The sequence below is a fragment of the Xiphophorus hellerii genome, chromosome 24, assembly GCF_003331165.1.
Source record: "Xiphophorus hellerii strain 12219 chromosome 24, Xiphophorus_hellerii-4.1, whole genome shotgun sequence".
Lineage (NCBI taxonomy): Eukaryota > Metazoa > Chordata > Actinopteri > Cyprinodontiformes > Poeciliidae > Xiphophorus > Xiphophorus hellerii.
In genome coordinates this window covers 4,591,776-4,616,752 of record NC_045695.1, presented here as the reverse complement: position 1 = coordinate 4,616,752, position 24,977 = coordinate 4,591,776, and the positions used below count along the sequence as shown (strand labels likewise).

Below are 24,977 nucleotides of genomic sequence, written 5' to 3'. Positions count from 1 at the left end.
ACAATGAACGCTGATACTGCTCTGGGTTATTTTTAAAGTTTATTTTTATTTATTAAGAAGGAAAAAGTCTTTGTTTTAGTTCTGTGAAAATTGTAAAAAATGCTGGTATTTCCATGCTAGGCCAGCAGGGGGGTCGGCGGGGGGGCAATAACATCCACATGAAATACATGAGAGGGCAAAAAGGCAGCTTGTGATTGGTCCAAAATACCTCTACTCAGAGTTGTGATGTCATTGTTTATGGAGAACATTTATAGCTGAGAAGCTTTTAGAGCTAACATGTGGCTAAATATCCAAACTAGTGTGACAGTTAAAGAGGAAGGTGATTATTTATTTACCGCTGTTGGATATTTCAACCCGTCAACTGGTGGTTCTGGTTCTGGTTGTTCTGGTTGCTCTTTCTGGTGGTGTGTTATCGAAAAGTCAGTGGTGTGTGTGAGCAGCCTGAACAAATCCACTCTCTCTGTTGTTTTAAGATGATCCCTGTTCTAACCGTAACAATGCGGGAGATGTGAGGGGTTTCCTAATAATAGAGGCGCTAACACAACAAGGCGTTGTTTAATTACTCATCAGTCCGCCTCCAGAACCAATCCCCACGCTCCGACGGTTTAATTAGTCAGCGTTTTGGGCCCCAATTACGTTTTCCATGTTTCCGTGCAGGGCCTGGTGGGTTGTGCTGAAAGGGCAGAGGGCGAGCGGAGCGCAGCAGGCTGACAGCTCCTAATGCGCTGCCTGCCTCTGACAAATTGGAAACTCTGGAAGATCAATAGCGCGCCGCCTCGCCGCTCGCCAAGCAAAGGAGATATTCTTATTAGATCCAAACTCTCGCAGCACAAAAGTTCACCATCATAACTTCCGTCCCCTTGACCTTTCTCTCAGTTGCACTTGGTAATGCTTTTTATTGGCCGTCCCAGTTCAAAGTTGACATCTGACCTTTGTTATGGAAGCCGTCCTCTGATTGCTGCCCGCGTTGCTCCGTGTAACTAAAGCGAGCGTGTCGTTTCAGGAGGAGAACTCGACCCTGGCCCTGGAGAACGAGAGCCAGAGGGAGCAGTACGAGCGCTGTCTGGACGAGGTAAGCCACCGCCGGCTCCACCGGCCGGGTTCTGCTGCACGGAGGTCAACACGAGGCCGCCAACGAGGCCCCGCAGAGCACGGCGCTGGCCGTTTACTGCCCCCGCAGGCACCAAACGACAGCCTGAATGCTGAATCCACACGCTGAAACAGACACCGGCCTCATATTTCTCAAATATTATAACAGCAAACAACATGTTTTCAAATCTCTTTGACCTTGTGTTGTGTTTAGAACGAGACAAACAGTGTGAAATCTAAATTTAATGAGCAGAATGTGCACCTACAGAATTGACCTGATTCAGTGTTAAAGATGCAGCAAGTGGAATAGACTGCCATCTGCTGCCACCTGAGGGGGAGTTGTGCCTCGATGGCCAACCAGGCGTTGCCATGGAGATTAAAGGATTCCTCAAACGAGAAGGAAAAAGTCAAAGCAACACTCCAGGCATGTTATAAAGGAATATCATTATAACATGATGATAAGCTTAAAAAAAGTTGATTTCACAAGATACTGTCCCTTTAAAAGTGGAACATAGTGACATCTAGCTGTAAAACCTGCAAACTGCAACAATTTCACCGTAGTCAATCGTAAAGGACTAAGCAACCTTTACTGGCAGAGTCAATCTTTTTCAGCATGCGAAAAACGTGGCAGAATCTGCAACGACAACAAACCAAAGAACAATTTATAACAGAGATACGATCCAGTTTATCGTTCCGTATCTGCAGAGTTGGCAAAGAGTGGCATCTGGTGGCATAAACTGAAAACTACAACGAATCCAAACCACAACCTGGTCTCCTTGAGACTACTGTGCCTACAGAAGACAGGTGGAAACAGTCAGTTCATCTGGAAGGCGCAGCGTTTCTGATGGTGACATCTAGTGGCACAATCTATAAACTGCAGCCAGTGCTTTGATAATAGGAGGGCAGATGGAGGCCGGCATTGTGCGGGTCAAACCAAACCACTAAACTAAACTGAACTTTGCAGTTGGCTTTAAACCACCGTTACTGAGAAATAAATCATTTTAAAGATTTTCAAGATTTAAAGAAATCAGAGGCGTCTGCAGGCACAAAGTGATATCAGATAAACACCTTCTGTTGATTCTTATGATGTCTCTGTAAAGTTACGAAAAACTATTTCTCAAACTGATTTTAAACGTGCAACGTACAGAATATAGTGCCATCAAGTGACCCAATCTGCATACTGCCCCAAACCCGGTAGTATGCAGTACCACCGGGTCTAAACTTTAGCACCAGGGGGAAAGTAGGCAGAAAGCTCTATCCTGCAGTCAGCATTTAGTTGGACACCTGTAGTTGCCATTGTTTTCAAATACTGAAGCATAATTAGCATAATTGTTGATATTTTTCATAGTTGTTATTGCCACAGTCTCACTGATTTTTTTTGTGTGTTTTAGTTTCAGAAAGTACATTTTAAAAATAAATGTAGGTTTTTCTGGGAACACTTTCTGGTGCAGATTATGGCATATCGATGGCACCCTTGCTGAGATCCTCGTCCTCCTGGCCTATAAGCAAACACAGTTCAGTCAGAGTAGAGAAGAGACTTTGACTGAAATCTCTTCAGTCAAAGTCATAAGGAATATAGTGCCATCGTGTGCACGTGCGCGCACACATGTTGCTTTATGCTTTTTTGCAAGCATAAAGCAACAGAAAACCTGTTCAGCAGACGACCAACACCTAAGTTATATGTTGTTAATCTTGTGCGCCTCCCATTTCTGATGCTGCTCTGGGTAACTGCCCACACAGTTAGCATCAGAATCGGGCAGCGCCTGCCGGTAAAAACTTTGGTCTAAATTAACCCCACCAACCCTTCCTGTCGTTGTTCCTGCAGCTCATTTGTAACTTTTCGCAGCTCCGGGGAACATGGGGAAGGTTTAATATCCATAAGTGTGTGTCGGCGGAGCAGATGGAGCCGTCGTTTACATAACAATAGCCCTTCAGAGCCTGCTGGTTATTTGAGAGTGCCTGATAAGCGCAGCTGGGGGAGCCGCAGCAGACTCTGGATCGCTGCAGGATGGCAGGTCCAGCAGGAACGAGTTGAGCGGCTCGTCCTGGAAGCCGCGCAGATTCCCCCGGAGGAAGCGAGGGACTGGGATGAAAGGACGAGGACGAGGAGGAGGAGGCCTGGGAGTGATACCCGACTGCCTCTGCTAGCCTCTGGCTGCAGAAACGCTTAACACACTGATCTCCATGTTTACCCCGCTCTCTGCTCATTCAATAATCCGGAGTGCGGCTTCACACGCTATTAATGAGCAATCGATGATGGTAATGGGAGCTGCGTCTCCATCGGCCTTGTGGTCTGAGTTACACGAGGGCGTGAGGAACAACAGCACTTGATCCAGTCAGGCCTCTGCCCGTACATCAGCCAGCCTGTCGATACAGTCATCAGGCAGGGAGGGAACACGAAGGCACCCGCTGCACCAGAGCGACGCACCACAAACACATGAACAAAACTAAACATGACGCCTGTTTGGGTCTTCCTTTAAATTTAAAGCTAGAGAGTCATTCACTCATAAAGCTGATCTTTCTCTATCTTCTGTCTTTAAGGTTGCCAACCAAGTTGTCCAAGCTCTTCTCACACAAAAGGTCTGTTTCAAATCTTTCTGTTCTTCGTTTCAGTGCAGCTCTCCGCACATTTCAGCTCTCGCTCCGATTTTGACTTATTAAAACGCAAGAAACACAAACCTTCTCAATGAATATTTCTATCATATTTCTAGGTTGGTCAGGCTTGAAATCACATATTCACAGATGAATCATAATACTCAGACACACGGACGTGAAACTTTGTGCACACACATCCGGGCCTTTGTAAAAACGAATGTCTCTGCCACATTGTTTAAAAGAAGAATAAACAAAAAGCAAACCTGAAACTTGCATTGGTTGAACAATGCAAGTTTGTTCCAAAACATGTTGAGGTAATAGATCCGGTGTAGTAGGGTTAGGGCGTGTGTGTGTGTGTGTGTCTTTGTTGCTATTCTGTGTTGTTTACACACACAAAAAAAAAATACAAAAAGACTTTGGTAAGGTAAGATAATTTTATTCATATAACACATTTTCAGCTACAACTTTTATCAAAAAAAAAAAAAAAAAATCCGAGAAGTTTTCATTCCAATCCACCCCATGCGGGTTTTTTTTTTAAACATGCCTAACCCATAGGGGGCAGTGCAGAGCTAAGCTAAAACCTGTCAGCCAATCAGATTCAAAACAACTTTGACTTCCTGTTACGAATCAATCATGGCGCCAGGAGGTTCATCTGTGTGGACACGCAGATACATCAAACTGCGCTTAAAAGTGATGTTGATTGGGAATCGCGTCAAAGACAGTAATATGTGGCTATTGGCGCTTTTATTTGTTACAGGACCTGAAATCTCTGTTTCCCCATGAACACAAATAATTGTTGTTTTTTTTTGTGGTACTAATTTGAGTTTCTGCGGCTAAAACATGTAAAAATGTCTTAGTTTTTCCATTCCCCTCTTTTTCTGAGAGAAGGTTTTTAGTCTTTGGAAGAGCAGTGATCAGAGTTATGAGCGTTAAAAACCCGGCTGTTTGTTTGTGTGTCAGGATCTGAGGGAGGAATGTCTGAAGCTCCGGACCAGAGTCTTCGACCTGGAGCAGCAGAATCGAGCGCTGAGCGTTTTGTTCCAGCAGAGGATCAAGCCCGCCTCAGACCTGCTTCTCCAGGTAAAACCAGCTCCTCTTGGCCTGTCACCTTCCACTGCTCACTTAGGAAAATCCATTTTAATAAAACAATCTTTCTAGATTAGAGCTTTTCAGAAAAAATGTTCCCTCGTGTAAATAATCCATTCCACCGACACTTTACGAAAATACAAGTCTCAGAGGTTTTTCTACGTCATCAGATCTGAGTCAGGCCATTTCCTGCGGAACAGGGAAAAAAACATCTCCATGTCCTTTTAGGGAGCTTGTTTTGTTTCTAATTATTTTGTGGTGAAAAGCTCTGGATCTGACTCAGTCTTTGATTCGACACGTTAAAACCAGGACATAGTTCTGGATGCGTCAGCGTGTTTATTACACAATGTAGGTGGACTAAACCCAGTTGGTGAAACAAGCTGTGTTTTCTGTGTGCATGTAACCCAAGGACAAACCCATGTGGGGCCCATTTTAAATTCATTTACAGCATATATTGGCTCCTATTGTACCTGAAAACGAGCTCTTGTAACAATCTTTTCAAGAATTTGGAACTGACTATGAACACGTTAAGAAAAACAGTTTTTGGTCATCTACAGACAATCGTCCCACATCGGGCCCATTTTCAGATAATTTTCAAACTATATGGGCCCCATCTGGCTTAGCATTTAACAAAAAATCCGATCCAGCCCAAGTCAAAAGCAAAGTAAGTTGCTTTTTCAGCCCCAGGTTACCCATCCCAGCCTTTGAATATTCTCACAAAACATCGATCTCAAAAGGTCTTAACTGTTTTAAGACCAGTTTTTAAATTAGAGCTTAAAATTTCTAATAATAAACCTTCTTAAACCGAATACATCAACTTTAGGTTTAATTCACATCTAAAACCAAGTGGGCTCATTACGGATGTGTTCACACCAGACCTGTTCAGTCCACTTTAATCCAAATCCAGTATGCTGTGAGCTGCATAATCAGACTGTGATGCGGACCAAAAAAAAAAAAATCTAACTATGTTCCTCCTACAAACCTCATGTCTCGGTCTGGTTGAAGTGAACTCTGGTGGGTTTTGAACGCACGTATGAACACTAGGCGGACCGGAGACCGCTCCAAAAACAAGAAGTGAACTACAGCATAGAGCATTCTGGGTAAATACTACCAAAACAAATGCACTAGCCTAGCGCTAGCAGGAGAAATAATTCATATTCTTTAGCCAAAAACAAAAGCGAAATCCTCCAACCGCTAAAATCTGATGATACTCCATTTTTGTTTCAATTTGGTGAAGAAGGAAGTTGCGCTCAGTGACTTCTTCAGAGGCTTTCTTGTCGTTTCCTTCAGTGGTTCTTGGTGCAGCGCCCCCACAGGGAAGGAGGGGAACAGGCCGCTCAAAGGGTTTGGTTAGTTGGACACCGAGCAGCAAGAAAAAACCACAGCGGTTGGAAATGGAACAAATGTTGCTGTCTTGGTCCCAGAAGAACAGAGTCTACTGGACAATAAGGAGGAAAATAGTCAGTTTGTTTGCTTAATCCAGTGGTTATGAGGCAAACACGCTGTAGGCCATAGCTGTGATTCAAATGGATCATCTTCGTGGTCCTTCGTGGTAGAAAATCCTCCCTGTACGTATGAGCGCTCCGATAAAACGTGCGCTTACGAAAAAAGACCTGCCACTCTCCGAAGAAAATGACACTTTCAAATGATTGTTGAAATTGCTGCGGGGCAATTTACTGATCATATTAAAAGAACAAAAAAAGAAAAGCGATAGAAATAAGAGGAGAAAAGAGCTGTCATTCCAGTCAGACAAGAGGAGACGGAGAGAGAGGTGAGGATGGAAACGGGAAGGGAAGATAAGAGAGAGAGGACAGGGGAGTGAAAATGGAGAGAGATGAGATAGCAGAGAGGCTCCGGCTTTGACAAGAAGGTCAAATTATGAAGAGGCAGAAACAGAGTAAATGGAGTAAAGACAAGAGAGAAGAAAGAAATAAAATCTGAGTGCGTTTTAAAGGGATTTGTCAGTTCCTTGCTACCTCCTGTGACTTTATTGAGCAGAGAGGAGCAGCGCTAAGTGAAGCTGTTATATAAAACGGCTCGCAGAGGAATATTGATGATACCACCAAGAAGTCCAATCTCTCTGAAAACGCGTGTAGACCCACAGAAACATGATGGAGTGCAGCTCAGACCGCAATTTGTTTTTTTCCCTTTTCCTTGCGAAGGCAGAGATGCCATCTATAAATTAGCCACGCGTCGTCGTCAGGCAGGTAAAAAGAAAATGAATAACGTTGTTTGTTTACGTGAGTGACTGATCAAAGTTCTCGAGTTCGTGACTGTCTTTGTTTTTTTTTTCTCTTTGAATCAGTAGCAACTTTCCCCACAACCAGCCGGGGGATTTATTGTAAGTATTAATCATAATACGGTGACGCTACAGCGGATGTTCGCTGCATTCATTATGAGTTGCGTTGTGCGTGGGAGAACTGTTAAAAACGGCTAAATCTGTCCATGTCGGCGGGGACATCCTGCGGAGGATCTATCTGTTCTCCCTTCTATTATTTGACTGGTGTCCCAATTACAGAGCTATAGGGGAGGATGTAATGTCTTTGTTGGACGTCTGTTTAATATGAAGACACAAAAGACCAAAGAAAATAGTTTAGCTTCCAGCCTGGAGGAAGGTCTGCTCACTAAACACGTGGCTAGGCTAAAAGACATAAATATCCCCAAGATAAAATTGTGTTCATCTTTTTCTTGTTGCTGTAAAAAGATCCAAGTTGTCAGTGTTTTGGTAAAGAGAATTAATTTTGAGGTAAAGATAAAAAAAAACAAAAAAACCTTGACATGTGATGAGCTGGCTTATTTTAGCCTAGCTATGTGTATAGTTTAGTGACTAAAATGGTCAAATTGATTAAAAAACTGAAGTGAAACTATTTAATTCCTCTGGTTTAGTATTTTTCTTTTAAAATGAATGCTAGCAGCATAGATTCTACGCTAATTACTAAATAGCTCAGCATTTAATATAAGGACAATAATTCTGTGCTCATGAGTGATAAAATCATATTTGTGAGAAAAGAAAACCTTTTTGTTAATAGGAAATTGATGAGCTAGATTTTTCTTTTTATATGTGACATAAAAGCAAACAGCAGATTAGCTTAGCCTTTGCTCAAAGTTTATAATTATAGTATTTCTGAAAAAGTATGCAGGTTTTGTGGTGATGGGTTAAAAAACAAGTTAGATAGATCGACACTAACATTCTGAGAAAAGTGTATTTGCTCAAAACTATTAGAATTTTTATGTTTCTGAAGTGAATGCTAAAAACGAATCATTAGCTTAGCACTAACATGGAGCACAGAACACGTTAGCAACATTGAGAGACACACTACATGTATTTTATGGAGATCAGATGACAGAGTTCAAATATTCACACTATTGTGAACAAAACATATATGGGTAGTGTTCAAAAATGTCCCAAGAAAATTAACTTTCTATTTTTACTTATTACATGTTAGCTACCAGCTGGTTAGCTTAGTTATTACATGGATATTGACGTCTTTACCAACGCTGAGCAAAAAAAAAAAAAAAAGGATTTGTGCTGGACGACATTTTTGTAGGGTATTGTGCTTGCTCTCTATTTAATTTTATTTATAAATATTAAGCACATCTCTGATCCTTTTTTATTTTCATCCAATAAAAGTTAGCTTATTAGCTTAGTCAAAGACTGACAGGTACGTGAGTGAAACAGGTAACAGCTACTTGATTCAACATTATTTGATTTTATTTCTCTGCCTTAAGAGATGTGTGTCTTTTGATTTTTGTTTTATTACCACATGCAATGTTTACCCTATTTGTTAGCATTAAGCTTGAGCTAAAACTCAGGCCTGGAACGTGGGAGCTGAAACTGTTTACTGTCACTCATTTGAACAAAACAATCTGACTAATCTGACTGTTATTATTCTTGTAGTTTTAGCTCCTATTTGACAAAAAATTGAGCTTGAATTCAGACATAAGAAGCTCCCCTGTAAAGGATGACCCTTTAAAATTAATATTTTAGCTCTTATATATATATATTTGTAAGTGGAGTGCCATAAAAAATTATTTTTTCTGAGTATTAACGCTGATAACCTGACTGAATACAAAAAGCAGCTTTTAAATAAGCTAAGTTTGATGAACTGCAATATTTAGTTGTGATTCGATGCAAAAAGAAATTACAGTAGCGAGGTAAAAAAAAGAACAATAAAACACACTTTTTGAAACGTTCTTTCTTTCAGTGTTGTCGTCAGGTCGTGTGTTTGTGCGCGGCAGCAGAATATTAAGAGAATCAGAAGAAAACCCTTGGTTTATGAGAAGTAGATAGTTGGGTGGAAACAGAGAAACGGCCCACATGAGATTCTCCTCCATATAGTCCCCAGGAGCCACAGGGAGACCTAATCAGGCGTATGAGCGTTGGGTTTCTGGACCTTTTTGCTTATCGGTAATTAAACATCCCCGGCTCCCCACGGCCTCTCCGGTTCCTCTGATAAAGCAGCGCTAACGCTCTGGGCGGGAACCGCGGCAGAGGAGCCGAAACGCTTCCCTCTGATTCCATAAAGGTTTTTGGTTCTACATGGATGAAGCAGAGGTGTGTGTGTGTGTGTGTGTGTGTGATTGCAGCGTTATCTGCGTGTCACGTTTGACAGGTGTCACATGAGTGACCCATTGCTGGGGAAAACAGGTGTTTTTTGGGGGTTTTTTGTTGTTTTTTTCACAGATCACAACAGAGGATGTTCAGCTGAACCTCATTAGGAAGAATAAAATAATAATAATAATAATAAGACAGAATGTTAGCAGGCTGCTTACTTCCACAGGAGTCCTTCAATGCGGCAGCAGAGGATTTTTATTGTCGAAGGCCGATTGTAGTAACCTGAACTTAAAGAAAGGCTGTGATGACTGCAACTGTTGATCACACCATGCATCATGCGCTTCCTCTCTCAATGTGTGTGTGCGTGGGCGTGTGCGCGCGTGCGTGTGTGTGTGTTGAGACTCTTCCCCCAATGTGAGTTTTTGACAGCGGTTGCCGATACTGACGGATTTGTTTGGAAGCTGCCGATTGCTGCTATTCCGGGCTGATATTCATTATCTTGAAATATGGCTCCTGTCAAAACAAGACAAAACAAAAAAAAACCCCAACAACAAAAAAAACACACACAGCTAACACACAGCAGAGAGCACTTCTTTCTTTTTCTTTTTTTTTTGGTTTTGTTCGTCTCCCTCGGAGGAAACCTCTCAGGCTGCAGACGTTCAGAGACGCAACTATTTGCATGATGGATTACGGGAACTTTGGAAAAACAAAATCTGTGACTTTGAGCGTCGGCCTTGAGAAAGAGAAGAAGCGAGCGGCTTCGTCATCTTCCATTTCCTTCAGCCTCCCTGCTCCTCCCCCCCCCCCGCCCCGGTGACCCGGTGACACTATCGACTGCATGGCTGATGAGGATGCTGAGGAGGTGAAATGGAGCACCGCGCGATAAGATCGTGGGCCTGCGACGCCGCGCCGGCCACTCCCAGCCTGCAGCAAGGCCAGCGCACACGCAGGCCGCTCAGACCAAACCACGAGGATTTCATCAAAGTGGTGCTTTACTGTAAAGTGGAAGGAAGAAATACACAAAACGTTTCGTCTCCTTTTTACTCTCATTAGCAGAATAATTGTGTAACATTACCAGAAGAAAGTGGTGAAACGATCAGACTGAAGTTGTTTTAATGAGAGCAGAGCTGGGAGAGCGCTCTCCAGCTCAGTCCGTCCGCTTCTCTCTTCTCAACAGAATCAGTTGTTTGCAGAATTATCTCATATTTCTGCTAATTATAAATAATTGGTTTGATGCGGATGTGTTAATAGATGAAGCCAGTGCCGAGGCAGAACTTCACAAGATCTCATTACATTACCGTTTCATTCTCCAAATATAAAACCTTATTCTGGTAATGTTATGAATTTAAATTGGTAATATTATCACCTTATTATCACATCATTTTGACTTTTTTCTACTATTATTTAGACTTTATTGCCATGCAAATTTATTCACATAATATCAATTAGTATGACTTTATTTTTGACTTTATTCTCTTCATATTATCACTTTATTCTGGCCCTCGTACGCCGTTGTAAACTTCAGAAATCCCTTCATGACAATTAATCCTAATTATTTATATCCTAATTCATTATTAGTACACGACGTCCATGACGCATAAGTTGAGTTTTAGTGATTTATGTGTAATAAATGACTTGGATTAGTAATTATTGGGCAGTTCTTCCGTTTTGGTGTAACTTTGTTCTCGTGTTTTCAGACAATAGTTGTTCAGAGGCTGAATGCTCGCAATACAAAACGAGCTTTTCTTTTTAACGTTTTGCAAACACTTGAACAAAAAGAAAGGAAAGAAGAAATAATCAAAGCCCCGATGCTGTCATGCTCCGAGTGAAATAATAATGCAGGGCGTTCAGAGAGAGAAGCATTTGGTAAGGAACAAAGGAAGTCGATATAAACCGAAGCTTTTCTCGCAAATAAAATCGCCTCTCGCCGTTTGTCTGTAGTATTTATGATTTCTAGCAACAACACGAGCGTTCAGTTTTGCGAGCGGATCAGATGAGCAGAGCCGTGTCGGTACATGCGGTCCCTAAGTGAGCGCTGCTGCTGCTGCCAGTGGAAGAGTAGCATAAGATCAAGTGTTCTGCTCCACCTTATTTCCAGCTTAAGTTAATTTGAGCGTGGGGAATGGAGCGTAATTAAGTTCTGAGACGAATGTGTGGGAACGCATTTGGTTTTGAGTCCTTCCCTCTCATGTGCAAGAGTTAACTAACAGAAGAGAGTTGGACATAAATTTAAAGGAAGCAAATCAAATGAATCCCCAAACCCCCCAATGTAATTATTTCCTATTCACACTGGGTTTTTTTTTTTTTTTTTTTGGCCAGCTTGATGACTGTAATGACTTTGAGAGAAGCGGAATCGGCTCCGGCGAAGGGAATCTGATTTGCAAAACAGCGCTCAACCTTGACCCCAAGTGCTCACCGTTTCATATTTGGACTGCGCTTATAATTCAGTTCGGTTTCTGACTTAAAAAAGAGCAAAGAATCGATAAAAATCCTCACATCTTTCTGCGAGGCTTACTTCAATCTCCCAGGCTCTCTGTAGCTGAAACTCACCGCTCTGTGTCCTTCGCTCTCTTTCTGCTTTGACTTACAGAAGCTGCACTCTCGGATCATGGACCTGTCGGCGGCCGACCTGCTGCTGGAGCCCGAGAGGAGCAAGGCTTTCCTGCTTTCCAGGAACTCCGACTCTCCTTCTGCTGTAAGCCCCAAAATCACATCTGCAAAAACCCAACGATCGAGGGTCGTGACCTCTCCGAGTGGAGCCTCTGGTGTCGCTTGGCACTAAGAGGCATAAATCCTCGTCGTGTTACCAGCAAAGCATCGATTCAGACTCTACGTCAGTTAAAATGACTCCACAAGACGCACTGGAACATTAGTCATCTTATATATTATGCATTAAGGCTTGAAGATGAGTTTTCTCCTCCCTTTTTTTTTTTTTTTTTTTTACCTCAGAGAATGCCACCTGATAAACTGAAACCAGGAAAGTGAATTATGAATCCTCTAAATGTCCACATATCCTTCAGACCCAAGTGGGGCTTCTTATTTTTTAACCGCTCTGTTTCTGAGGTTCTAATTTGATAAACATATGCCTGGGATGTGGCAGCGGTGCATGAAAATTAGATTTCTCCGCAACGACTGCAAGATATTTCTCTGGAAAGATTTGGTCGGTCGGTGACGGTCTGTCCTCGCTGAAATACCATCGAGATGGTAATTAGGTATGCAACAGCAACCAGAGCTCAAAAGTGAAGCAGCTCTCTGATTTGTTGGATGTTGAAATGGAAAACTAGAACTGGATGCTAAAGTCTGACTTTTATTTACACAGAGTCTGTGTTATATCTACAATGTGTGATGAAGCTGGATAATTAGGAGGTTTACTTCCCTCATCGTCCCATCGGCACCAGTCCCAAACTCATGGTGATGACCAGTTTTCAGCCTTCAGTCTTAGCAACTTCAAATTTCTACAAAAAATCCTGATCCTGTTAAAGTCTAGCCGTAGTTGTACCCTTTTCTTAGCAGGTTTGGTGGAGCTTCATTGAAGTTGGTTGGTTTCATGGCAGCAATCCCAACGTTGTCGTTGTTGTTGAGGTCAGGCTGTTCCAAAACCAGTTTTGTATACTTGAGGTCACTTTCCAAAGGAGCTCAAGTTTTATCCACCTGAGCAAAATGTTCACCTGAGATGATAGAAAGATTAGCTAACGTGGGTCACCAAGGCCTGGCAACTGCCGCAACCAGTTTTAGCAAAGAGAAAACGTCAAATTAACACGATATTATAGGCCACGAGGAAAGTTTTCCTCTTAATACAGACCTGTAACATTCCACCGGTTCTTAAAAAGATTGTCTTTTATGTTTCTTCCAGGAGGTTCAGCTATGTGGAAAGCCGGGTCTCCCTGTGGCCAAGTGTTTGAGCCAGCTGAGCCTGAGCGTGCCCCCGCCCGTCTACCCGCGCAGCAGCTGCAGCAGCAGCGAGATCTCCCTGTCGAGCGCATGCAGCGAGTTCTCCAGCGGCTCGTACACCTGGAATGACGGACGCTCCTGCGGGAAAAAGGTAAACCCAAACATCGGTTCCACCAAACAATCACGAGTGGCAGCTCGTCAAAGTTCCCCGCTCATTTGAGGCCCTAATTAATCCCATATCCTCCTGGAAGAGTTTGATGACCATGAAAAAATACTCCTTAGAAAACTCTTAAAATAGATAATACATTTAAAGTCTATGGTAGTCGGGAGATCTTAAAAAATGGTTTTGTACTTGGAGTAATCTAACAGTTACTATTAATGTTACAGTAGTTTGACAAAACTGCTAAAACATGACCTATTACAAGCGTTAACTTTGTTTCTTTGTGCTTTAAAGTCTTCTCTGACATGGGAGAAGAGGCTGAGTTTGGGTTCATCGGCTCCGAGTAACATCTGTGCCCCTTCGGAGGAGCAGCGGCCCACGAGATGTAAGGAGAGCCACATCCTGGAGGGACTTAGGAAGCTCCAGAGGAGGAAACACCGGAGCTCCTCCTGTTCTTCGAAGGTCTCCAGATCAGGCTATAAGGACTGTATGAACTCCAACGAGGGCATCTACTCCCTGGGGATCAAGAACAGCAGCAAAGGGGTTTCCAAGCCCAGCCACTGTGGCAGGACTTTCACCGCTCGCGGCAAGCAATTCTTCTACGATTCGGATGATGCAGATGATGAACTGGCACAGTCTAGCCGCAGAGATGACATCCCCACTAAGGACTGCTGGTTTCACTGCAAGAGACTTTCTCACAGCATCTCGGACAGCTTGTGCAGCTGGGACGGGACGCAGGAAGGTGACGCCCCTTCAGGACCGATGGTTGCGAACCCTTGTTCTGGCTGTGACTCCAAAGAGCGTCCGGAGAAGCTTGTAAGTTTCATCAGTTTTCTCTCAGATGGAGAGCACAAGTCAGCTTTTAGTAAACCGACCAAGCTCCACTTCAACCCGCCCGACCCAGAAAGCACCAAGCGCCTCCGCGATGTGGACGGCCGCGAGGAAAAGTGTAGTGAAGTCCGAATGTCCTGTGACCAACCGACAGAGCAAGCAGAGAGGGAGTTCAAAAGACTGTCTAGGGATGCTGCGAAGCTCCTTAAACAAAAATACTTGGGCAGAGACCAGGGACGCACCCAGTCTGCCGATGGGAGGCCCAAACCTTTAAGTCTAATGAAGGAACCAAAAGCCTCCAAGTGTACCCAGTCTGAAGAAAGCATATTGGCTATCTTTGATGCAGAAGGGGAACCTATTGAGCTTTGTCCCCAAAGGCTTCCAGCAGATGCAGATCAAATTCAAGGGAGGAAAATTGCTTCTAACTGTGCAGAATTAGTACCACCAGAGAGACCAACAAGGCAAACATCTGCAAATGCAAGAAATTATAATGTTCTGGAATCTCCAGAGAAACCTTCAGAGTGTGAGAGTAGGACTAGTAAATCAGCCAATAGGAAGGAGGAAAGTACAGAGAGACTGTATTTGCAGCCGACTCCACAAAGAAAGCTAATAAAACCACCAGGCGTCCGAGCAAGTAAGGGTCAGTCCATCCCTCCTTTGAATGATGCTGCCTGTCCCAAGACTAGTGGTTCAAAGATTCCTGGTCGTAACAAACCGTCAGCATCCCCACTGAGGGTGTCTAAAGGTTCAACAGCTGAGCCAAGCAACAGTGGAAACTCAGGATCCTCCACTCAGGAGAAATCCCCTTCCTCTCCTACAGTTAAAATGTCCAGATTCATAAAAACGCAAACTAGCTCTCAGAGCCCAAAGGCTGTGAACTCCAAATGGAGTAGGGGTCCCTCATCCACTTCCCCCCACCTCTCAAGAAGGCTCTTGGAGTTTGGTGACACTAGTGAACAACCAACCAGAGACAAACACTGTGAACCTAGCAAAAATAAACTCAGGTCTCCCTCTCCTCCCCCTCCCCCGGGCCGCACCACCTCCCTACTGATCAGACCAAACTACGAAGGTTCCCCTCAGGCACATAAAACAGGGGTGGCGCCACCATCCACACTAACCACTGGGAGGGGCCCTCCCCCAAGTTACTACACCTCATTGGCACCAAATATGCAAACCACTTTACCCATCAAGGATAAAGACTGTTTGGATTTGGATGCAGGCTATGGGACTGCACTTGCACCTCAGAAACTGATCGAGAAAACCAGTCAGCACCTTCAGAAGTCCCCCATTGTGACTCAGACTCCTACTAAAGGCACATCCAAACGAACAAAAGACTACCTCCCTTCTGCAAACTCAGGGTCTGTTCGAGAACCTGACCATGCACCTAGAAGCTCAAAGAACGTCCCTCCTCCCTACAGTGCCCTCAGAGGCTCCTCACTACAAAACACATTCGCAATTAAGAAAGGACCCACTCATGAAAATGTCCACCAGACAGTTCAGAAGACCTCTATAAGTTTACCCTTATCCCTTCAGGATTCCCCTCAATGTCAGCCAGAGCAGCAAAATGCTAAAGCTATCGTTAGCCCTCCTGCCTCTGCTGTTATGTCACCCAGCCAAGCAGAAAAGGCTGCAAAGACTCGCATCCCAATGGGCTTTAAAGCCTTTTTGAAATCACCTCCAACAAGTAAAAGTAGTCCCACTGTTCCTGGTAAGCAAGAGAAAGACCATATCAACTCAGTCTCCAAAGAGACGGTGACTTCAAATGCCTCGACCCAGTGTGACGGCTTGGAAGCGGCGTTTAGTATCGATTTACCACCCAAGATGTCTTCCACAGAGGGGAAAGGTAAAGGTGAAGTCCAGTGTTGCGTTCCAGAAGAGGACGTACATCCCGCTGTGTTGCCTGAGGAAGCTGATGTGTATGAGAAGGGGAAAAGGACCAGTCAGCTCTTTGGTCGATCCATATCCGTGACAACAAAAACCCATCTAAAGCCCGCTCTGGGAATGAACGGCGCCAAAGCTCGTAGTCAGAGTTTCAGCGCCAACTACATGGAGAAACCGAACATCAATGTGCTGGAAGGACCGGGAAAAGTTCGGACTCAAATCATTACCAACTCGGGCGAGAGGGGAAACTCTCTGTCAAGACAGAGTTCTTTAGAGGTACCAGCTGTTGGCTTGGCTGAGAGTCCGCTCCATTCACCCAGGATGAGGCTAAGCCACTATGGAGGCATGACAGTTTCAACCAGTACCAACGGCCTCCCCGACAAGCCCTCAAAGTCAGGCTCTAACAGGGAAGCTGTCACCTCCCCTACACATAAAGAGGTGCGCAGTCAGCCGACAGGTGAAAGGACGAGTTTCAACAACACCCGGAAACCAAAAGTGGCCTCTCACCCACAGTTTCAGCCTCAGCCATCCTTCTATAGCCCTGAAAACCCTGCCAGAGAGAAGGAGAGCCTGGTAGCCAGCTCCAACGAACCGGGCAAAACCCAGCTGGACTCGCCAACCAAACCAACCGACACAGAGGACAAGAAAATCAGCCCAACAGTTTGCACAATTGAAGAGAAAGTCATGATGGGCATCGAGGAAAACTTGCAAAAATCCCAAGAACAAGAGAAGGTAGCAGCCAGCGAGGCCAAACAAAAAACCGGCCCGTCTCTCGCTAACTGGTTCGGCCTCCGAAAGAGCAAGCTTCCGGCTCTGAGCGGCAAGAAATCCGACTCCCCCAAAGGGAAGGAAGAGAAGAAGGACCTAAAGATCGGGTCTGTCCTCGGAGGGAAACAGGTCAAGCCTGACAAGAAGAAGGACAAGAAGAAGGAGGGCCCGGAAATCCAGAATCTGTCTGAGATGAACAACAAGCTGAGCTCCATCATGGACCACTGCAACAATCAGATGGGTCAGATCGCCAGTCAGATCCAGAGTACCACGGCGTTCATCGGCAAAGACCAGTTTGTGAAAGACCTCCTCGGCAGGTGGGTAGAGAAGTATGATTCTTGTACTGTCCTACAGTAAAACCAGCAGCTTCCAGTCAACTCAGAGTGTGTTTAAGCTAATAAACCCTCCACATCTCCTCTCACAGTTTGTTTTCCTCCCTGAACCCCAGCTGACAGGGTGGAAGGCCTCATGCAGGCTGTTAAACATTATATGAGATGTCTGTGTTTGAGTGTGTGTTTGCCTTCGTGAAAGAGCAGGCTATTTCAGTTTATCAGCTCTCCGGCTTGACGAAGGCACTAGCTGATATATAAACCACTTGCCCTTCCCTCTCAGGACGGCGGTGAAGGTCAGCAGCGTGACCGCCTCACCGCCCGCCATGTCCACACCCAGGAAGCACGGCGAAACCAAGGCGGACCTGCAGATCTGTCCCGATACGGCGGTGAGTCGATGAACTTCCTCCAACTTCTGCTGCAGCCGAATGTTCTGGACTCCAGATTCCCTCAGGTTTCCGTTTCACACTTGAGCGGAACGTCCATCCGCCTCTGCAGCCTCTCGTCCCCTCAAGGCTGGCTATTGATTCGGTTTGTGTTCTGACTCCGGCTACTCTGCAAAAACACTGCCCGCTTATTTTCCTATCTGTTGTTATCACCAACCTCGGCTGATGAGAGGTACCTCAACGAGGACGAGATAAGTTTCAGAGTCATGTTAGGCTTCTCTAATCGTACGGAACCTAAAGACTTCCCACCCACTGAACCATTTTACGGTTTTGTCACGTTAAAGCAACAAGATCTAACAGCTTTTATTGGAATTTTATCAGACTACCAATACAAAGTGCCATATACTAAAAGGTAATTTTATCTACATATCACATTTTCAGCAACAAGGCAGTTCAAAGTGCTTTACATGAATCAGAAGGAAATACAGATCAAACAACAAAACTAATAGACTGAGTTTGGCGCATCTATACACATCAGTTTTCAGTATTCAATTTAATCTACGTGGGGATGATTTAGGGGTAGACTTTGACTTGGCCATTCTAATACGTTAATGATTTAAACCGTTGGGGTCATTGTGCAGCTAGAAGGTAAAAAGTTTCCTTTTGGAGGAACCTGATCAGATTAATTTTTTCCACGTGCCTTGTAGCAAAACCGTCTAATGGTTATGTAACTGACCAACAGGAAGACGTCTGACGGTGGGTAGCTGCTTATTAGGGGGTGCCAGAATAAACGGGACTGAATACAAACCTGTTGAAGATTGTAGAGAAGTTTCAGAGCCTGTTTCGACGCATTTCTGGATCCAGGGAACGACGGTGAAAAGGTGGGAGCAGAGTGAGTCAGCGGCGGTAACAAAAGGAGCGGAGTGAGCCGATGAGAGGGGCCGACGGGTCCGCGGCATAATGTGGGAAATTTAATCCAGATGATGCCGAGTCTCGATAAGGCGGAGGGAGCCATTTACCGCCGCCTCTCCGCTCCACAAAAGGGCCATTTAAAACCGTCCTATCTGCTCCCCACAGAATGCAACAAAAGAGGCGCATTTCATGACCCACAAGCGCCGCAGCAGCCCAATTAGAGCCAGGAAGAAAAAGAAAAAAGAAAAAGAAACTCGCTTCTCTGGCAAAGAAACAATGTGAAGAGTCAGAAATGAACGGCCTCGATGAGGCTTTACAAAACTTTACGTCGTTCTGAGGGTTTCTGTGACCAACATGGAGCATTTGTTCGTTTTTCAGACCCTGATAATAAGTCAGAAGATCAGCCTGAAGGCTGAGGAGGAGGATGGACACCTGGCAGACTCCAGCTGTCAGGACCACATGATAGGTAAGATCATCATGGAAAAAAATCCCCCTCGCTTCTTATTTAGGAGTTATCAATGAGCAAATACGTCTTCATTTCCTTTCTCAAAATGTTTGTCTTTTTTGCTGATTTTCTTCTAGTTCTTTTCAGTCTCCACCATTTTGTCCGTAAAAGGAAGGTTTTATAATAAAATGTTATTTTCCATTCCTGTTTCACTCCTCCACTGGGCGCCTCTGTTCCTTTCTGACCTCTCGCTCTCTTCACACTGAGACTTTTCTCTCTGAAAGCCAGAAGCTTTGTGCCTGACCTGCAGAAGCCAGGATGTGGTTTCTGTGACAGAACATCCAGGTTTTGCAGGATTTCTTTACACCAATTTGGGTAACAAACCCTACAAGACAATTTCCTTAATAAATCTTCTGATTTCCAGTTTTCTTCCAATAGATTTCAATTTACAAACAGAGAAACATTTTGCTCATTTTGCCTTCTTCACTTTAATGTTTGATCTCGTTTTATTTAAGCAACGAGACGCTGACATAACATCCAAACATCTCAGGAAATTAACTCAATTCTCATCATTATTATTTGGAAAAACTAAGCAGACAAAACTGCAATAACGACTATGAATATGACAAAAAGATCCATGGATAAAAATGTTTAAAGAGGGGAAAAATACATACATATGCTCAAAGAATAATATAAAATAATATAGATAACATTAAATAAAATACATAAATGATTAAAGGCATGATAAAAGATATAATCAAAAGGATGCATAAATATAGATGAATAATTGCCCTGATAAAAAAAAAAGTGATTAAATAAACAAACATAATCATTAAGTGATTGAAAACATAACTAAAAAAAATCTTATAAGTACTATTTTAACAAAGGGATCACTATGTAATATAAAATGATTGAAGAAACAAAAAGATAAGTAAAGAAATGCTTAAATAGTTTAATAAATAATGGATAGATTATTTAATCATAAAGTATACATAGAAATTCAACGATGATGTTATTGTTAAAAAAAAAGAAGATGGAGCCGATTTGGTTGCAGAATGACTGAATGCTGCAGCTCCAGTTGTGTCTCAGATGGAGCAGCTAATGATGCTAATGTCTCCTCTGGTGTTTTTACTTCCTGTGGCTCATTTATATTGGAAAAGAGTTTATTTAACCTTTCAACCCAAAGTTTCTAGTTTATTATGTAACAAAAAAAACATTTTTTTGGCATTGCTCCATCTTCCTTCCTACGGTTTGTTTTGGTAGCAGAATCATTTTGTGGCAGTTCTCCTGTCCGCCATGCTGCCGTCCTCTAACAGGTTAGCGTCTTCGCTTTCCACCTGCTCAGCCTTTCCCAGTCAGTCTGAACTAGAAGTGGCTTCTCGGCTGCGCGCGGCGCCACTTCTAACCGACGGCAGGTAAACACATCAGTCATGGAAACGGTTTGCGCTGCAGCCACCTCGTGAATCCGTGCCGGGGTCGGAACTTGCTGGCTTCGGAGCCGCTCGGTAATCGTGTAGAAGAACTTTTGCTCCAGGTGGTTTTCTCTCATAAAGGGACAATAAAACAAGCCCGGCTCTTTCAAAACCCTGCCAGGTGTGGAGCGGCGAGGCTAAGTGAGCGGAGGACTCGGGCTTTAAAGCGTGACATGAGGATGGGCCGCGGCGTGCAGATGCCCGCAGCCTGCAGCCGGCCTGCTGAAGTGATAGGGAGCTCATGAAAGCTAGATTAGGTTCAGTTGTTTCTGGCCGCTGGCTGAAATTACTGTGGACCTTGTTATAGCTGGGATATAGAGGGCATTTTGAACTGCCAGACTTGGCATTCAATTACCCAGCTGGGTAATCTATGGCTCCCTGTTTCACTCTGCAGCTCATGGCTGCATTAGCTGGCTGAACTCTGCGCATTCAGAGCAGCATTCCTGCTAAACTCCACATCATGTCAAGCTGGAGGAACCGTCCTGGACATCTAGATAGACACAGAAAGACCAGGAAGCAGATAACGTCCTGCATTGTAATTGGTTGAGGGCTCCAGGGGGTCATTGATTCAAAAAGCACCACTGCTTGACGGATAGAGACTCTCTACTGAGCCCTACGTCTAACAAAGAGAACTGCAGTGAGCGTTGAGCGTCCACGCTAACAGGAAGTTGGTTTGCCTGGAGTTTTTCAGCCAGTCACCATAAAACTCCACCAAACCAATGACATATATAAGAGTCAATCGTAGTGCACAGGGCGCCCCCTGGTGGTGGCTCAGTCTTTCTTTGGAAAGTGACTTTAAAATATCTAAAGTATCCCAAAGATAATGCATCATGGGAACCTGGAAAACCTAGCCTCAATGCTAGCTGACATGCTATTGGCTGGCAATGGCAAAGCAGCCAATCCAGGAGAGGCAATTATTTTGCTTAGCACTGATTGGCTGAACCCCCTAAGACATTGGACGTTAGCTTTAGCGGTAGCACTAAGGCTGTTTCCACTGTGCATATTAAAGCATACTAAGCTATATCTGGTGTTTAAACTGTTAAAACAGTTTCTGATAGGAGGTTTCAGGTATTAGCTGGTATTAGCTATAGCGTGGGCAGCTGTGACCCTTGACCTCGGTATTGGCGGGAGTATTTTGAGGACCATCTACTGTAAGTTAAAGACTCCTCCTCATTGTAGTACGAACAGAACTGGAAGCTTCATCACTGAATGGATGAAGGTTAGCATTAGCAACCGGTCAGACGTACTCCCTCTGATATTAGCCAGTTTGGCTAACCAGCTAAACTGTACTCATGCTGTACTGTTCTCTGCCCCTCTCTCCGATTCGCCCGCCACAGACTCCCTGTTCTCCCCCCCTCCTTTCCGCTGCATGTAGCTCCGAGTTGCCCCCCGTCTTGTTGTTGTGTCACACTCCTCTCCCTGTTCCTCTAGGCTCCGGTTGCCAGATGCGCACCCTGGACAGCGGCATCGGCACCTTCCCCCTCCCCGACTCGGTCTCCAGGGCCGCCGGCCGCCACGTCCCCAGGTCCCAGTCCAGCCCGGACCGGGTGACCTCCGACCCCTCGCAGCCCCATGTCAAAGTGCTTTCCCTCCCCAAAGTGCAGCCGCACCCCTCCACCAGCAGCGTGGCCCACTCCACGTCTGACCCTGGCGACAGAACAGGCCAGGACACCCAGAGCCATCTGCCCAAACCCTCGACCTCAGGTCAGTCTCTGAGCCTTCAGCCAGGAGAGACATGAGACATGTTCTGGACAAGAACCACATTACAGAACCCTGAGTACACCCAGAACCCAGATTAGACCTGTTAATCCTGCTAGCTGAGAGTCCTCTATCCATGCATTTAAAATTGAAGACTTAAAATGCCTTAAATTCATCATTAAAATGTATTTTGGCCTTAAATCAGTTGATCACAGGTCTTAAATTTTGCCAGGATTATTTAATCTTATATATTGAGTGTACTTTACTTCATGTCAGGCAAAAGTTTGAGTCACCTCACACATCTACATTGCGTTCCGTGACTCACTGCTAACACACCGCTGCTAGCTAGCTAGCTTTTTTGCGTCTGTTGTGGTAAGTGTAGTTTTCTGGCCAGTTGACTGGACAAAGTTTGTACATTTCTTTGTAGGTTTGGGTCTTAAATTCCCTTCATGGTGTTCTTATGAAGTCTTTAGACCAGATTGTATTTGCTGGTCCGTTTCTGATGGACCTGTTTGCTTCCAGACGCCATCCGGACCAAGAGGCTGAGTCTGTTCGCCCAGCGCAGCAGCAGCAGCGACCAGGACAGGAAGAGGACAGCAGAGCAGGACTCAACGGTGAGTCTGTTTCTGCTGCATCTAGAGCAAAGCATGCTGGGATAAAAAAAAAAAAAAAACCTGCTTTAAAACCAGTGGTCTGTGTGGCATTCGCCGTGGTGGCAGCATGGTGATGTGGGAATCTTTTTTTGATGTCATATCCAGGATGGAGTCCAGATGCTGAGGACATTCTCAGGGAGTGACACGGAGACAGAGCCGGACAGAACCGGCGCCACGGTAACCAGGAGAACCGTCTCCGGTAATATTCCCCCCCCCCCCCCCCCCCCCCACCTTAACCCCCTCCGCTCTGTGTCGCCATCTAGAGGTTAACCCTGTCCTGTCCCTCCTCACAGTGGAGCAGAGCGAGGACACCCTGAAGACGTCCCTGTCCATCATGGACTACTACCAGCACGAGATGCTGTCCCAGCTGGACTCCCTGGACGGGTCGGCCCGGGACCGGATCAGCGTGAGTACAGAACCACGCCCCCACACCCTTCACTTTGTTTACACTCCAAGGTTCTGTGCTCCAGGAATTGTTGGCTGATTCTCATGAAAAAAAAACAAACAGCTGTCCTAATTGCTTTCGATCGCCTGGGCTGCGGGTGTCGGCCGGTATTTGCCTACCAGTATTTAACGCAGCTGAATGACAAACGAGGAGCAGGGAGCATGAAATGGCCTCCAACGCTCGGCTCCCCCACGCCGACACCAAACCTGACACAAAAATCCATACGCTGCCAGAAAAAAAGCTCCGACTCAACACAACCCCAATAGAAAAGCAGTTTGTGCTTGAGAAGCCGAGGGAACGCAGCTGGATTTATGGCCTCCAAACGCCTTTTCAAGTGAAATCTGATCCAGGGATTAAACGAAATAAAACACTAGCTCATTATGTGTTCATTTGAGAAATGTTCAGCAGATGTATGTTCTGTTAGGAAACATTAATATTCAGCAGCTCACTCCTGGGAGTCTGAGGTCTAACTGCTGACAAATAGCTGGATATTTAGAAAAATGCAATTCTTAAAACTCTTCATGCAATCAGCTTCAGCTAACCTTGTGGAGTCATTATGTTTCCTTCTGCATGCCTGTTGTTTTTTATTTAACTTTTATTAATTTCAGTTCAGAGAGAAAAACGTTGCCATCCTCACTTCTTATGAGAAGTTTGTCTTCTCTCACTTTGAAAGATATTTATCTTTTCTGTAATATTCTGTAAATTTTTGGCTTGCTTTATGAAAGCGTATTATCTATGAAAAGAGAGCAGCCAACAGGAAGCTGAGAGCAGCTAACAGGAAGCGAAAAAAAGCTAACAGGAAGCTGAGAGAAGCTAACAGAAAGCTAAGAACAGCTACCAGGAAGACGAGAGCAGCTAACAGGAAGCGAAAACAATCTAACAGGAAGTTGAAAGAAGCTAACAGTAGGGTAAATAACAGAGCGAGTTGTGGAGTTAATTAAAGAGTATCCCGCTCTGAGCTGCTACTTTGTGGAAGTATGGATTTATCTGAGCTTAGCTCTGTTAGCTAACGTGTGAGCTAACTGGTTTAGCTCAGCTCTGTTAGCAACAGAAATGCAGAGAGCTGCTGCGTCCTCACACCAGTCTGAGCTTTAATTAGCTGTGGTGAGCTGCCAGGTTGCTCTTATTATGCTCAGCTGGTGCCTTCGAAGTTTTCTTGGAGTGAGTAAAGGAATCCCTCGTTGCAATAACAGTTTTGTTAGAAGCGGTGTGGAGCTGGTGACATTTCTGGCATTAGCCTAATTCCCAGACTGTGAATGAAGCCTGATGATGGATGACTGCTGCTGAACTCATTTACCCTACATTATTCTTTGGGAAAAGACGATCCATCCCACTGTCGCCCCGTCCTCACCCCGGCCGCCCGCCCGCCTCCCTACCTGCGGCGGCCGCCTCCCATTGCTGGGCCGCCGACTCCGGAGACGGCGGCGTGAATCGGTTCCGGGGGAAGTTGGGCGGCTGTGTCGGAGCGGCTGTGATTTAAGCGCCTTTAATAACCTTTCACAAACACTCAGGAGAGTGATGTAAAGCTCAGCGGCTCCCATCAGGGCCCTCACAGCCCACGCTGGCCTCCCATTCATCATCCTGACAACACCTGACAGCCCTGCTAACGGCGGCCCCCGCCTCCTTCTCCTCCTGGCCTCGCAGTCTCTCTTTCTCCCACATGTCTCCCCTTGTCTCACTTTCACTTTTGCCTCTCTCTATTTTGCTTCTTTAGTTTTCCTTCTTACTTGACTTCTGCTCTAAGCGGATTTGGCTTTCCCTTTAATTTTTCTCGACCAAAG

At 44.8% G+C, this 24,977-nt stretch overlaps 1 protein-coding gene across 8 annotated transcripts in view; it reads left to right on the top strand.

Annotated features, from left to right (window-relative positions):
- LOC116716087 (nck-associated protein 5-like) overlaps positions 1-24,977 on the top strand; it is a 155,506-nt gene that overhangs the window by 122,723 nt on the left and 7,806 nt on the right. For 5 of the 8 annotated variants that reach the window (XR_004338384.1, XM_032556870.1, XM_032556872.1 and 2 more), the window contains 12 exons: positions 1,004-1,072; positions 3,631-3,669; positions 4,645-4,764; positions 11,916-12,020; positions 13,179-13,367; positions 13,671-17,173; positions 17,469-17,574; positions 18,862-18,949; positions 21,832-22,104; positions 22,621-22,712; positions 22,857-22,950; positions 23,045-23,157. Coding sequence is in view for 5 of the 8 variants with exons in the window: in XM_032556870.1 (XP_032412761.1) it covers positions 1,004-1,072; positions 3,631-3,669; positions 4,645-4,764; positions 11,916-12,020; positions 13,179-13,367; positions 13,671-17,173; positions 17,469-17,574; positions 18,862-18,949; positions 21,832-22,104; positions 22,621-22,712; positions 22,857-22,950; positions 23,045-23,157 (4,791 nt within the window). In the remaining 3 variants the exon portion in view is untranslated. Of the gene's footprint in view, positions 1-1,003; positions 1,073-3,630; positions 3,670-4,644; positions 4,765-11,915; positions 12,021-13,178; positions 13,368-13,670; positions 17,174-17,468; positions 17,575-18,861; positions 18,950-21,831; positions 22,105-22,620; positions 22,713-22,856; positions 22,951-23,014; positions 23,158-24,977 lie in introns of all 8 variants that reach the window. The other 3 variants (XR_004338386.1, XR_004338385.1, XM_032556871.1) reach the window with 3 other exon arrangements.